The sequence below is a fragment of the Simochromis diagramma genome, unplaced genomic scaffold, assembly GCF_900408965.1.
Source record: "Simochromis diagramma unplaced genomic scaffold, fSimDia1.1 OVJJ01000603.1, whole genome shotgun sequence".
Taxonomy (NCBI): domain Eukaryota; kingdom Metazoa; phylum Chordata; class Actinopteri; order Cichliformes; family Cichlidae; genus Simochromis; species Simochromis diagramma.
The window spans coordinates 2,468,030-2,483,087 of NW_024387414.1; the positions used below are offsets into that span (position 1 = coordinate 2,468,030).

Sequence of the window (15,058 nt, forward strand, 5' to 3'; positions counted from 1 at the left end):
TTGATATGCTGTGTGCAACCAACCGCCTCCATTCAAGCATCTTCATCTCCACCACCGGCGTCCCTGCACTAATCCCGATCCCGCCGGGATTCAATGCCATCAGAGACAAATATCTCAAAATGAATTCTGTACTTCAATAAATCATATTCGCTTCCTTCCTTGGACCTCTCTTTATTGATATGCTGTGTAACCACCTACGTGGGTCAGCTGGACACATCCTGGAGAGCTTACACAGGCGGGCAACTTCGAATCACCACACGCATGTCTTTAGACTGGGAAGGACCCACAGACACAGCAGAACATATGAAGTCCATCCAGAAACACCTCAGACTGGATTCATGAGCTTGGCAGCGTGGGTGGAGGTGGAGGTGATGTAAAGCTTATATGAGCCACCAAACACCTGGGAAGCAGACAGATGTGTGACTCCAGACTCAAAGAACTTACACATTTATTTATACAGCAGCATTATCAGAACCAGGGTTACAGAGTTTCATACTCGAAATCATTTTAATATCAGATTCGATTTTCAGTTTAAAAACTAGACCTTGCAAAACTTAGTACAACATTTCCTCCTGCACAGGAAGTCATGTAAGCGGTGGCGGCTGCGGTCGGTATCTGGGTGGCGATTTGAGGCGACAGAAGACGCACTGCGTGAGCAGCTCTGAGGTCAGCAGTCTGGACACTGGGAATGGCTTTCCACACTCTTCACACTGCAAACACACACAGTGTCGTCATCACAGACCACCAGCAGCTGTGGGGAGTCTGAAACATTTAAATCAGAGAAAAAAGGACACAGGATCCATGAACGACTCAGACCTTGAGGATGTGAATTCCCGCTCCCTCCGCGTTCCTCTTCTTCATGACCTCTGGGATTTCTTCCATGTTCTCTATGTCCCACAGCCGAACAGTCCCGTCCTGCAGAGACAGACGCAGTGAAATTGTTGTCGTCGTCTAACAGAGTTTCAAATTCCACCTTCAATATTTAAAAATGATATGTGCCCCAAAAACACCTTCATCTTCATCAGGAAATGAAGCAACAAACTGAGTGGAGAGCATCCTCTGATCCTGACAGAGGGTTGAATTGCACTGAACTTCACAGCCATGAGCTGCAGTCACGAGGCTTCAAATGTGACTCTGTTATATAATTACTGACACTGAAGGAATCACAGCTTGAAGATGGTCCTGGAGTCCAAATGCAGGTGAACGGGAGATCTTTCCATCAGTCCCACATGGTGATGTGACCCTGCAGCTAGTTTTCTTCATTGTGACAGATAGGAAGGAACTTTGACTCCACCCGTCCTGGGCCCATGATGCTGCTTACACCTGACCAGCTCAGAATACAAAACAAACACACCCTTTGGTGTCTTCACCCACTTCTTGCTCTGACGTCTTTCTGTGAAATGTGCCGGCATCAGAAAGTTTCTGCATGACCTGTGTTGTTCTCAGATGACGCGCTTTGGTCCGTCTCTGCTAAATATCCGCGTGGACGTCAAACTCTGCTCTGATTGGGCTGCCAAAATACATGAAACCTTCAGCACGTTCCAGCTGTTCACCACTATTAGTCAGACCTGTGTGGCGTTATGTTGATTTGCTGCCTTTTCTTAGTACTGATGTTGAGACCATCAGCCTTAGCATCCTGGCTACGTCTGTTTGTCCTGTACCTGGTTACAGGATGTCTTAGGTGAGATGCAGGAGACTAAACACTGTTTGCTTTCCAAATTTCCATAAAATGTTTTTTAACATTTCTCTGGTGAATTATCAGAAAACAGATTAAACATCCAGGGTACCAATGATATTGTAACATCCAGACCCTGCAATAAAACAGAGAAACCCCCCTGTGAACAAGCACTTTGGTGACAGTGGGAAGGAAAAACTACATTTTCACAGGAAGAAACCTCCAGCAGACCCAGGGTCAGAGATGGTGAGCACGGTGAGGGTGAGGGGAGAAAGACAGGACAAAAAAAGAAAGAAAGAAAAGCTCAAGGAGCAAAAACTTCTGGCCGGGACTGTGAGGGAAAATACTTGTGAACCTTGGAGGAAGAAGCCACCAACTTCCTGTCAGCACTCACTGACACATCTGTCACCCAATCACTGTGGCCCTGATGGGGGAAAAAGCAAAATCAGGAGTTAAGTGTCTAAAAGAACACGACCAGAAACATCAGGATGTCTTCACACAGCCGAGTTTAATCACCTTCAGCACGAGAGTCTGAGAGAGAGACGACAAATCCCAGAGAGCAACAGTCCTGTCGTAGGAGGCGGACACCAGGAGGTTCGCTGAGGAAACACAACAGGAAAACAAGCATTATGAGGAAGAACTGAGCATGTTCCAGTACCTGCAGAAAAACACATCAGCTCATCAGTGAGCAGTGCATGCTTTCTAAACATAGTAAACAGCATGACGGACGCTAAGGTGCTGACATTTCTTACAAATCTTAAGCTGTGCAACCACCAGAGGTCTAAACCACCTGACCTCTGATCCTTTAGAGGTCTGCTTCTTAATGAGGGCAGAAAACATGCTTACAGCACACGACACGATGAGCTTTGTTCATTTTCATTATTAGCTAACATCCTAATGCATAAATAATTAAATAGTTAAAAATACACATTAAAAGAACTCTCTTGTCCATACGTGGATCTAGAAAGTGTTCATCGAATCAAACTCCGCCTCTTGCTCGTAGTTCAGCACAAATGTTACTGGAGAATCTGAGGACGTCAGCTGAGGACACCTGAACAGGAATGTGCCTTGCTCAGAGGTCTCACCGTCAGCAGCGGCGAGGCAGCAGGCACTCACGCTGCCTGCGTGGCCTCCCTGCAGCGGCGTCCCGCCGTGAGATCGGAACCCCCCCGCCTGCAGGTCCCACAGCTTCAGCGTCTTGTCCCACGACGCCGTGCACAGGAAGTGCCCGTTGCTGGTGAAGCAGCAGGCTGAGACGACGTTTCCATGGTTACTGATTGCGAGAATGTAAACAAGAACAAGTGCACAGGGGGCTCCTCTGAGGGTCTGAAAATTGTCATCAAACTTTTGTGAATCTGATAAATATCTGAGACTTCAGAGTGTTTTGGATGAATAATTTTGTACCATCTCACACTGAAGACAAAAGCCACACAGCGTGAGAGGAGCTCAGAGCATTTACAGGTCACTGAAATGCTTCACCTGTCGATGGACACGGTGGTTTTCTGCGCCCGCAGGTCCCACAGTTTGATGCTGCGGTCTGCAGAGACGGTGGCCACTCGCTGGCTCTGAGGGTCGAACCGACATCGAGTGATGCAGGAGCGGTGAAGATCTGATCAAAGCAAACACACGCTCACTGACGCTCACAGGAGTATTATTGCCGACCGGGCAACATTGACCTGTCCTACCGCTGACGTGGTGCAGCATCTGTCCGCTGGCGGCGTCGCAGACGGAAACGCCATTCTGAGGATTTACAGCGCAAACGACCAGCCGGCCGTCGGACGAGGAGCTGCAGGAGGTCAGCAGGCCGAGCTGCCTCGATTTCCACTGCGACAAAGATCATAAAAATGAGTCAAACTCAGAAAAGCAAAAAGACCAAATTTATTCCATGTGTGTGAAAGAGCAGAAACACCAGCGCAGAGAAATGTGTGCAGCGAATCACAGGAAGGTTGCTGGTTTGAAACTCCAGGAGCGTGACGGCAGACGTTACCAGAGTGAGTCCGGTCTCCAGGTCCCAGGCCACCATCTTCTTATCCCAGGACACTGTGACCATCCTGACACACACAGAGCAAACGTTTCATTCACAGCTGCACTCAGGCTACTACATGGACGTTTCTGCATTGTTGTTTTTTGTGAACTCTGTTTTTTTCATGTTGATGTCATCAGCGTGAGAGATTACATGAAGCCTTACGGGTCCATGGACGATGAATAAGTCATCGATTAATTCACAAAGATGTTTTTGGTTTTTATTTTATTTGAACAACTTTATCATCAGATAAAGGTGCAAAAATTGCTACTTTTTGTTTTACAAATCTCAGAAAGTCAACTTTTACAAGTCTACTTGACTTTACAGTCTTGGTAACAGCGACTCTTCACCAGCTGGTGGAGCTTACAGTTCCAGTGACAGTGACGGGGAGCTCACGGGAACTCATTTTTCCAAATATTCAGACATTGCAGTAATCGACTACAAGGCCAGCTGCACAAATAACTGAAAAAATGTTTTAATGTTGACCTGTACACCGCCAACTTCTAACGCTACTTCTGTAAATGTTGGCACAAGTTCATCTCACCCTTTCTTTTACACCAAATCACTCCTGCCTCACTTGAAAAGACCCGACAGCTCAGCTTTGACTAAGACAAAAGGAATACAGGTGGAAAGATTTTGGCTTCCAGGGCATAATGTTTGCAAAATTCAAAAGAGAAATCATCTGCTCTCAGCTGCAGGATCATAACCTAGCTGAATTTAGAGCTAATGTGGAACCCACCTGTTGCTGTTTGGGATCAGAGCACACTCAGTGATGGCTTTACTGTGAACTCCATCAAACGTCCTCAGAGGCTGACAGCTCCCCACATCCTACACAGGTCAGAGGTCAACCAGGAAGAGTGAATATGGAACAACCTTCTGATGATTTATTCCTAAACCTTCTGTGGAATGAATTCATCAGAAAACTGATCTACAGAGAGGCTGTTCAGTCAAACACAGATTCTGAGATTCTACAGACTGATGTGGACACACAAAAACACAAATACGAGGCTTTTCTCTCGGGGTTTGCAGAAGAGCATCTCTCAGCACACAACCTTGAAGAAGATGGGTTAAAGCAGCAGACCACACGGGGAGCCACGCCTGTCCGCTAAGAACAAGAAGCTGAAGCTACAGTTTACACATGCTCACCAAAATAAGACGATAAAAAAAACTGGAACTGTCTGATCTTCTGTATTTCTAGTTGGGACATTGAGATGGTGGGATTGATCCATCCTGCCTTGTGTCCTGATTTCAGGCTGCTGGTAGTTTAAGAGTGTAGAGCTATGTTCACTTTGGCACACTTAGGTGTCAACTTAACATCATTTAAACATCATTTAAACTCCACAGCATACCCGAGTGTTGTTGCTGACTATTTCCATGCCTATTTGACCACAGTGTACCATCTTCTGATGGCTCCTTCCAGCCACAAAGCTCAAATCGTCTCACACTGGTTTCTTGAACATGATGATGAGTTAACTGTACTCCAATGGCCTCCACAGAACTTTGGGGATGTGGTGGAACAGGAGATTCAAAGTGCAAAGTATCTCCTGGTCGCAGCAGATGGCCCCGCCCCTCCCTGAGCCTGGTTCTGTCGGAGGTTTCTTCCTGTTAAAAGGAAGTTTTTCTTTCCCACTGTCACCAAAGTGCTTGCTCATAGGGGGTCATATGATTGTTGGCTTTTTCTCTGTATCTATTACTGTAGGATCTATCTTACAATATAAAGCGCCTTGAGGCGACTGTTGTTGTGATTTGGCGCTGTGTAAATAAAACTGAATTGAACTGACATTAGAAACTCGAGTGTAAACCAACCCTAAAATCAAAACAGGCACATCAACTCATAAAAACTGCCGACCATGACAGCAGCTTACCCAGAGGACAGCGGTGCAGTCTGAGGAGCAGCTCAGGATGCAGCGATTGTCGCAGCAGACTCGAGCTGTGGTCACAGCATCGCTGTGAGCTTGCAACACCTTCACTGGGACCTACAGACACAGGTTATACAGCAAACTAGCAGAAGACCATTGAGGAGAAAGACAGAAGGCTGACATCTACTGTACAAAGAACATCCATGCAGTGGTTGCCCAGTATAATTATGGACCAGCTTCGGATAGCAATATATTTTGGGCTATTGGAGCTCAAATTCTAAGCTTTGGTTTTAAATGAATGCTTGTTTTGCAATAGCTGAGAGAACAGGAGAAAGTGGGATCTTACCACACATAGAACCCAGACAGAGAAATAGAGGTAAGATTTGGTGCTGCAGATAAACATATAGAGTTGATGATGTGCATTTCCCTACTTTAAAATGAGGGTGGAATGGCTCAAAGCCAGTTTGCATGTTTGGCCCTCCCCTCTGACTCACTCAATGACCCGTGGCTGCCCTATCACCTAAAAGCCTTTTAGGTTGGGGTTTCTGGGTCTTACTGTCCCGTGAAAGTCTTTCTTATGTCCCCAGATGATTTTTAAGGGAAACTTTCCTAACCAGCTTAGAGGCATCAATGTCAAACATGAAATAAAGGCAGGCTAGTGCAAGATAAGCCATTTTACCTGGTTTTGCAATACACATGCAACTCTGCCCATCAGTGTCACTTTTACAAATAGTTTTCAGACTCATCTTACAACATTAATCTGCGTATAACAGTCCACACTGACAGCACAGATTTTTAAAAATTATTTACAGATCCTTTATTATGACGCTCACGCTGGTGAATCCTAATTTTGAAACGTTCATTTGGTTGATCCAGTGGCGCCTTGAGGCCGTTCACTAATCTGCCCATGTTTCTATGAGCTCTTCTTATGTTTTGTAAATGAAATCTTAAGCTCGATAAAAACGTCAATACATCAAAGATAAAAGTAGCGACCTCAGTATTGCACTGTACTTAGACTCTAGGAATTGTAATGGTGCTTTATTATTACCTGAACTTTATAATAACTGTTACAGAATTACTGGAAGTTACAGAATAAATATGCCTGCTCCATCTCAGTCAGACTGTCGGGATCAGACGCTCTAAAATAACTTTGCTCTCGTGAAGCGCTTCAGACCAAGAGACAAGATGCAGGATTCTAACTTTGCACAAACCTCACATGCAAGTGAACGCATCACGCTAACGTTAGCCACCGAGCTAACCGTTTCGGTTTACCTGAGACTCCCAGCTCCACGCTCCTCTCTCCTCTTCTCCGCCTTCTGAAGGCCCCTCCGCTGACAAAGGGTCGATGTTCCTTGACGCCATTTTTCGGAACAAATAAAACTTGTCGTTTAGCCAAAAGCCACATTAGCTGATGACAGTTACCGTGGCAACAGCCTCACAAGCGAAATTTGGTGCATTCGGGGGCGGTGGGAGATAAGATAATTAGTTGATAATTAGATTTTTGATGGAAACGGAAACAAGCAAAATGCGCACTTACTTTGACAGTTAATGATAATTATACTACTGTTTAACACCGCGTGTTTCTGTTTGAGTTAATCTAATTATGGTTCTGTGAAATAACACTCAGTGATTTTCAGAGTTCAGTCAGACTGATCTCAGAGTTATGTCCGTGATCACCACTGTATGAAAGCTTTAGTCATATTTAAGGGCAATATCACCAAAATACAGTAAAAGATCTCCTCCTTGAATGTTTCAGATAAAATGGAAAACAGACTCATGCAGTAAATATTCTTTTATTGGAGAGAAAACTGTGCAGTATAATTTACTTGAGATGTTGAAGATATGAGCGCATTAAACAGGCTGATGTTTGGGTAAGAGGCTCTGACAGGAGAGAGATGATACAGAAACATGACATCCTTATAAAATACTGACACACTTTATGAACGGACAACTTTTCACAGCTCTTTGAACTTCATATTTAAATGAGCTGCATACTTTCCCCACTGAAACCAGCACAATCCCTCTGTGATGGAAACAATATTTGAACTAAATATACTGTGGATAAATCAAAGCATTATCAAAGTTGTCCGTGGTTCCCTTATTTTTCCTTCTTTCCCTGTCAGATCCTGTCCTGCAGGATAAACATGACTGAGTGGTTCCCTGTATGTAGCTGTTACAGTTTGTGTTGGAGATACTTCTGCAAATACAGGAAGCAAATATCTAAAAACTGTTTTCAATGTTTTTACCAGTCCGTCAACTACAGAGAGCTGTCTGTTGTCCCCCTGTTCTCCTCTATATCTCTCAGCTGATGCTGGCTCCTTTTTCTCCTCCTCTTCCTCACACACTGTCCTGGTGTCTCATCAGGGGTGGAGAGCCTCTGTCACGTCTCACCTTCTCAATTCTGACTCTGGACACTTGCAGAAGGAAATCAACCATGGCAGTTAGCAACTAAAGCAGCACAACTAAAACAGGATATATAAGTCACTTTGATAACTTCAAAATGTTCTTGTTTGGCTTTTCCAGTGTTTTACTTGTTCGTGAGTAAATCGTTTTGGCTGAGATTAAAGTTATTCGATTAAATTTAACTTTATTAATCCCTCGGGAGGGGTCCTCTGGGGTTTTCACAAAGCTGAATAAACGTCAAACAGAAAACTGATTAAACAAAGTGTGAGACGGTGGAGAATTGACGCCAGCGCCCGGTTATATTTTAGATAGCAAGGAGCAGACGCAGTTTCACTCCACCGAGGGAGCTCGTGACGTACTACCCGGCTTTCTTTAGACCGCGAAGGCGGGTCCTCAGGTGGAAGCAGCCTCTGAATTTGGACACCCCCGCTGTTTCCGGCCAGCCAATAATAACGGTGACATTTAACATATTTTGTCCGATAAATAAACACTGTAAAATATATTTACACCCCCAAACAGCCGTTTTGAATGTTGGCAAGTATGAACCGTCTGCTCGGTGTTTCCTAAAACGTCAACGTTTGGCTTCACACCGACAAACAGACCCAGCTTCGGCACAAACCTAAACTAACTAACCGACCAAAGAGCCGCGTTAAGTGGCGATATCACTAACGTCACGTAACTTAGCCGAAGGTTAGCTAAATTTGACTTTGTAAGACTTTTTCATTACGCTAACATTTGTGATATGACTGCACTATGCTGTTGTTGTTGACTCCACCTAATTCTACAATTCTTTCATTATGCTGACATGTGTCCTGGTGTATATATTGTAATGTTCTTATTCCTCTATGAATAAAACATCAAGAATTGCTCCTGGTGCTAGCTTCAGCTAGCTGTTTATTATTCTTTCTACCACGATCACTTCTTCTTCTATTCTGTATATCTTATTGATTCCAGAGCGCCCCCTGTGGGTAGCTTCAACAATAGCAACTATCATTACATATATGAAGTGAGATAAAAACCCAGAACTAACTTTTAAGAGTTTATTTCTTCTCCGCTTCGACCGTCGGCCATTTCCCCCCAAAACTTCCTCCAACCTATGATTGTAATGAATCCTGGTGGGTCACGAACTGCTTATAAGCATCTTGTCATCGTCGTTCCAACACAGTGTGTTTGTTTTGATTCGTAGACCCCGAAAATGGTGCCGGGCTCCCACAATGCATTGCGGCGTGACGTCAACTCCAAAGCGTCATTCAAATCTGTGAGCGCGGGCAAGGAACGCCGCCTCTCCGCGTGCGTTTCTTGTGACGTCACTGGCAGATCAAAGGCGTTCGCGCTTGCTGTGACCTGTCAGTAACGTCACAGACAACCGAGTCTATAAATAACGGCTCTCAGACAGAAAAATCAGAACTCGATGCTCATCTGTTTGCAAAACGTTCAGCAGTCGGCGCTCTGTAATACAAGAAAATTCTCACAGGCTCAGACGAAGAAAATCACATTTGTGACACAACAATGGAAACATTAAATGAAAATTCAATCGTGGTCACACCAGACCAGATTATGCCCCCAATCAACAGGTGCTTTGAAAGGCTCTCTGAAGTTCAGTGGAGCATTATAGAAAATGGAAAATGCGACTCCAGCGTCCATGCCGTGCTCGCTGAAATGATTTCTGAAATCATTCAGATCGCCTCTGCCAGCATCCTGGAGATTGCCCTTCCTGTTATTCAGGAACCCATGATAAGGGAAGAGCTTATGGATGAGGGGAAAATAAGGGTGTCGCTCGGAGACTCGATCTCAGCTGCCATCGCCGGCGCTCTTAATGTCTCAAAACAGCAAGATAAGAGCGCTGACAAGCTGACGCTGATGGTTGAGGAAGAGATCGCTGAAAAGGTCAGCTCAACCATTGCACTGATTGAAGCAAGCCCTGATTTCCTGCAAGACCCTGCGGTTTATTTTAGCGGCAAACTTAGTAATATTAAAAAACTAGACCGCATGGTTTGTTGCGCTGCCTCATGCCTGAAAAGGTATGCAGCATGTAAGCTGCCGTTCCAGTGTGGGACAAGCAGCTCTGATTCCGGTACAGAAAATCTAATTTGGGACACAACAATGGCAACACGCAACAAAAACAAAAATTCAATGGTGGTCACACCAGACCAGATTATGCCCCCAATCAACAGGTGCTTTGAAAGGCTCTCTGAAGGTCAGTGGAGCATTATAGAAAATGGAAAATGCGACTCCAGCGTCCATGCCGTGCTCGCTGATATGATTTCTGAAATCATTCAGATCGCCTCTGCCAGCATCCTGGAGATTGCCCTTCCTGTTATTCAGGAACCCATGATAAGGGAAGAGTTTATGGATGAGGGGAAAATAAGGGTGTCCCTCGGAGACTCGATCTCAGCTGTCATCGCCGGCGCTCTTAATGTCTCAAAACAGCAAGATAAGAGCGCTGACAAGCTGACGCTGATGGTTGAGGAAGAGATCGCTGAAAAGGTCAGCTCAACCATTGCACTGATTGAAAAAAGCCCCGATTTCCCAGTAGACCCCACCGTTTATGTTAGCGGCAAATTTAGTAGTATTAAGAAACTACACCGCATGGTTTGTTGCGCTGCCTCATGCCTGAAAAGGTATGCAGCATGTAAGCTGCGCTGCCAGTGTGGGACAAATGGGTCTCATTCCAGTACAGAACGCACTGGTTCAAAAATATCAGTGCAATCAGCAATCGCAGAGATTTCTGTTATTCTGTCAACAAGGAGCTCAGATGGAGAGATGACAGAAAAAGATAAAGATGAGCTCCCAGAAGAATCACAAAGCAAAATAAAACCGACTGCAGAAACGCAAAGTATCCAGGCTCCAACCCCAGTAGAAATGGTTGCAGCTGACATCGTAGGTGAGATACTTGCTAACATGGATTCAAGCAGTGAAGAGCTCTGTGAGAAATGTAACTTGCCCAAACCTGCCTTTAATGCAGGCTTAATTATCCACAAGGTGAGACACCACTTCTCCAAATGTGTGCCATCCACCTCACACGCCAGGCTCAAAACACGCAAACACAACTTCTCCATGTTTGCAAAAAAACAATTTGAAAAAATGAAAACAGAGCTGAAAAAAAGAATAAAGGCAAACAGGAAACATTTTGTTTGTCTACAAAACATTTGCAGCCACCCCAAGAAGGAAACTGCGCCCTCCAATGAAAGTATAGTTTTCATTCTCCCAGGGTCAGTACCTGAAACAGCTGCTCCCCAAAGTACAGAGGCTCATCGCTCCCCTTCTCGACATACGGCAAGCCTGGGAACCGCAATTAAACGTTCTTCTTCAGTCGACTTTAACGTCATTAGATCAGACGTTAATCAGTTATTTGACAAATTAACAAAGAAAGAAGAACTCTTCCTCATCGATAACACCTTGGGGGACTTTAAAAATAGTGGGCATATCAGGAATTTTACGGAGGACTTAGTGGCAAACCTGTTTGATCTACTTACGATGGATCGAGGCTATCAAATCCCCATACCTCTAATGGGTAGGTCCCTCTCAGATACAGTCATCTCCAGGACGCCACAATCAGTAGAGGGCTCAAAGCGTCCCATTTCTGCTGAAGTCCTCTATGTCCTCATAGATGACACAGTAGAAAGGTTTTTGCAGAAGCTTTTACTCTGGGTGGAGAATGAAGAGAAAGATCAAATGATTCAAATGGACAAGATTTCTGGGGCCCTGGAAGACATCCACAACTTTATTAAAAGAACACAGACCACAACACAGGAAAAAAGCCCTGCTTCAGATGGCAGAGGAAAAGAATCTGGTGCATCACTTCCAACACCAAAACCTGGGAGCATTTCTCCAGATAAATGCTCTGTGGCATCTGAAAAACCACCTCAAATGCCAAAACCTGGGAGCATTTCTCCAGAAAAATGCTCTGTGGCATCTGACAAGTCACCTCAAATGCCAAAACCTGGGAGCATTTCTCCAGATAAATGCTCTGTGGCATCTGAAAAACCACCTCAAATGCCACAACCTGGGAGCATTTCTCCAGAAAAATCATCTGGAGCCTTGAGCCTGAAACACTCTCTCAAAGATTCCTCCAAAATATCAGAGATGGATTCTGTGTCAGGTTCATCTTCTGATGTTGAGAAAATTTCCAATGACCTTGCGTTGCTCCTTATCATGAGAGTCATCCATAAATCTAAACCTGAGACCCAAAAGTCTGCTGTTCGGATCGCAACTACTACAAAAGAAATAGACACGGTCATCAATCGTCTGAGCAATCTAATGCAGCCTGAACTCAGCAGCACAGCGTTTGCCACAAGTCTGACAAATGACAAGACAAAGTTCATCAAGAAAATAGCCAAACGCCTCATCAAGGAGTTTGGCTCCCCAGACAATGTCTTAAAGGCTTCGATGGCAAATGATTCATCTTTTGACGAGGCTCTGATTAGACATCTAAAAATCAGCCTCGGAGTCATCCCGGGTCCCCCAAAGACGTCCAAAATATCCAGGTTTTTTTCTGCGGTGGGAAAAACATTGCTAAAACCCTTCAGGTGGTTCACTAAAGCCAGAGATCATTAAAATGACCATTTTGGCTTTCCCCACTGCCCTGCTTCTTTTAAAATCTTGAAGCAGACTTTTAGCACCAAATCCTTTTTTTAAAAACATCACCATAAAATTTTGGGATCAGCCCTCAAATCCAAATTTTAGAACTGTAGTTCACGCCATCTCGTCTCCTTTTGATTTCCATCCCCCCAACCGGTCGCGGCGGATGGCTGTCCCTTCTGAGCCCGGTTCCGTTGGAAGTTTCTTCCTGTTAAAGGGAGTTTTTCTTCCCCACAGTCGCCTCGTGCTTGCTCAGAGGGGGATCATTTGATTGTTGGGGTTCTCTGTAGTACAGTAGGGCTTTGACCTTACAGTACAAACAGGGAGGAGACTTTGTGATTTGGCTTGATTTTTAAAATATCTAATTCGGCATGAAATAAAAAAAATCCAAATTAAAAATACATTCCAAGTTTGTTTGTGTTTTTCTTCTGTTGTCAAATATGTAGAAAGTGTTACACGTGTGATTTTAGTCATTTTGCATCAGTTTGTAGCCGACGTGCCTGTTTGTGATCATCCTGCATCTGTTTTTGTCTGATTTGTGTCTTAGTTTGGTCAATTTACATCACTTTTGTGGCCCAATTTAGTTGTTTTGCATGTATTTGTGGCAAAATGTGTGGACCCTGTTTGACGTTGCTATGTTTTGTCTCAATGCTTCACTTTGGTTGTTTATGTATGTGCTCATTTTGATTCTAGATGTAGACCTGGCATCTGAAAATTAGCAGAAAATTAGTTTAAATGCCAGCCTCCCCAGATTCAGAAGAAATTTCCTTTCAGCCATCTCACTTGTTTCATGTCCTCCCACATGTTTGTTCCCCTTCTTCATCTGAACCAACAAGAAGTGTGAGTACATGTCAGTCAGGGTCTTGGGCAGCTCTCCTCTCTGCTCTGTAGTCAACATGTGCTCCAGAACTGTAGCAGGGATCCAGCAGAAGACTGGGATTCTACACATGATGTGGAGGCTCCTGGATGTCTTCATGTGGGAGATGATTCTGGACAGCTCTTCATCACTGAATCTCCTCCTGAAGTACTCCTCCTTCTGGGCATCAGTGAAGCCTTTGGCAACCCAAAACATGAAACCCAACACTTTGTCCCGTCAATTCTCAACTTCTGATGCCATGGCAGAGGAGACCATTATTTTCCTGCCTTCCTGCATTGTTTGTTTGCTGTACTAAGAGATTGAGTCATTTTCTGCAATGCATAGCGGGACACATGTCCCAGATGTTGAACTTCACATCATATCATGCTTTGTAGATACTTGCAAATCTCTATAATATTAAAGCTTGGTATTCTACAGGGTGGGCCATTTATATGGATACACCGTAACAACATGGGAATGGTTGGTGATATTAAAGTCCTGTTTGTGGCACATTAGTATATGTGAGGGGGCAAACTCCTCAAGATGGGTGGTGACCATGGTGGCCATTTAGAAGTCGGCCATCTTGGATACAACTTTTGTTTTTTCAATAGGAAGAGGGCCATGTGACACATCAAACTTATTGGTAATGTCACAAGAAAAACAATGGTGTGCTTAGTTTCAACGTAACTTTATTCTTTCATGAGTTATTTACAAGTTTCTCTTTGTTCACAGCCATTGACATGTCAAAGAGGTTAACACGTGAGGAGCGGATCGAAATTGTGTTGATATCTGGTGAACGCAGTAACCGGGTCATTGCAGCACATTTCAATGCAAGACACCCTACGAGACCACCCATCTCCCATGCTACAGTTAGCAAACTGCTTCCTAAGTTTCGTGAAACTGGTTCAGTGTTGGATTTGCCAAAATGTGGACGCAAGAAAACTGTCACTAATGAAGAAACATCAGTGGCTGTCCTAGCTTCATTCAGCAAGAGCCCACAGCGTAGCACTCGCCGCATGTCACTGGAGAGTGGCATTAGTCGAACATCCCTTCGGCGGATATTACCTGACCTGAAACTACGGATACTGGACGCCTGTGCTGGCATTTCTCCTGCATGTTGCTATCAGTGTGTGAAGAGTGGGAGAAGAGGGTTGCATTGACAATCCAACACAATGGGCAGCACATTGAACACATTTTATAAGTGGTCAGAAACTTGTAAATAACTCATGAAAGAATAAAGTGGTTGCCCAGTATAATTATGGACCAGCTTCGGATAGCAATATATTTTGGGCTATTGGAGCTCAAATTCTAAGCTTTGGTTTTAAATGAATGCTTGTTTTGCAATAGCTGAGAGAACAGGAGAAAGTGGGATCTTACCACACATAGAACCCAGACAGAGAAATAGAGGTAAGATTTGGTGCTGCAGATAAACATATAGAGTTGATGATGTGCATTTCCCTACTTTAAAATGAGGGTGGAATGGCTCAAAGCCAGTTTGCATGTTTGGCCCTCCCCTCTGACTCACTCAATGACCCGTGGCTGCCCTATCACCTAAAAGCCTTTTAGGTTGGGGTTTCTGGGTCTTACTGTCCCGTGAAAGTCTTTCTTATGTCCCCAGATGATTTTTAAGGGAAACTTTCCTAACCAGCTTAGAGGCATCA

At 44.4% G+C, this 15,058-nt stretch overlaps 1 protein-coding gene across 4 annotated transcripts; it reads right to left on the reverse strand.

The window, feature by feature from the left end:
• Positions 1-18: 18 nt before the first annotated feature.
• Positions 19-7,117, reverse strand: LOC120721536 (WD repeat-containing protein 88-like). 4 transcript variants are annotated; one of them, XM_040011929.1, is made up of 12 exons: positions 6,830-7,117; positions 5,564-5,674; positions 4,438-4,526; positions 3,663-3,726; positions 3,361-3,499; positions 3,155-3,284; positions 2,761-2,948; positions 2,192-2,274; positions 2,031-2,099; positions 817-915; positions 545-710; positions 19-400 (listed from the first exon to the last, which is right to left on the reverse strand). In XM_040011929.1, the coding sequence occupies exons 1-11, from the start codon at positions 6,917-6,919 to the stop codon at positions 585-587; spliced, it is 1,188 nt and encodes a 395-aa protein (XP_039867863.1). In that variant the 5' UTR covers positions 6,920-7,117; the 3' UTR covers positions 19-400; positions 545-584. The 4 variants fall into 4 exon arrangements, 3 of the variants coding, with proteins under 3 accessions (XP_039867863.1, XP_039867862.1, XP_039867864.1); XM_040011928.1 differs by having other exon boundaries at positions 19-710; XM_040011930.1 differs by lacking the exons at positions 19-400; positions 545-710 and having other exon boundaries at positions 803-1,661.
• Positions 7,118-15,058: the final 7,941 nt, after the last annotated feature.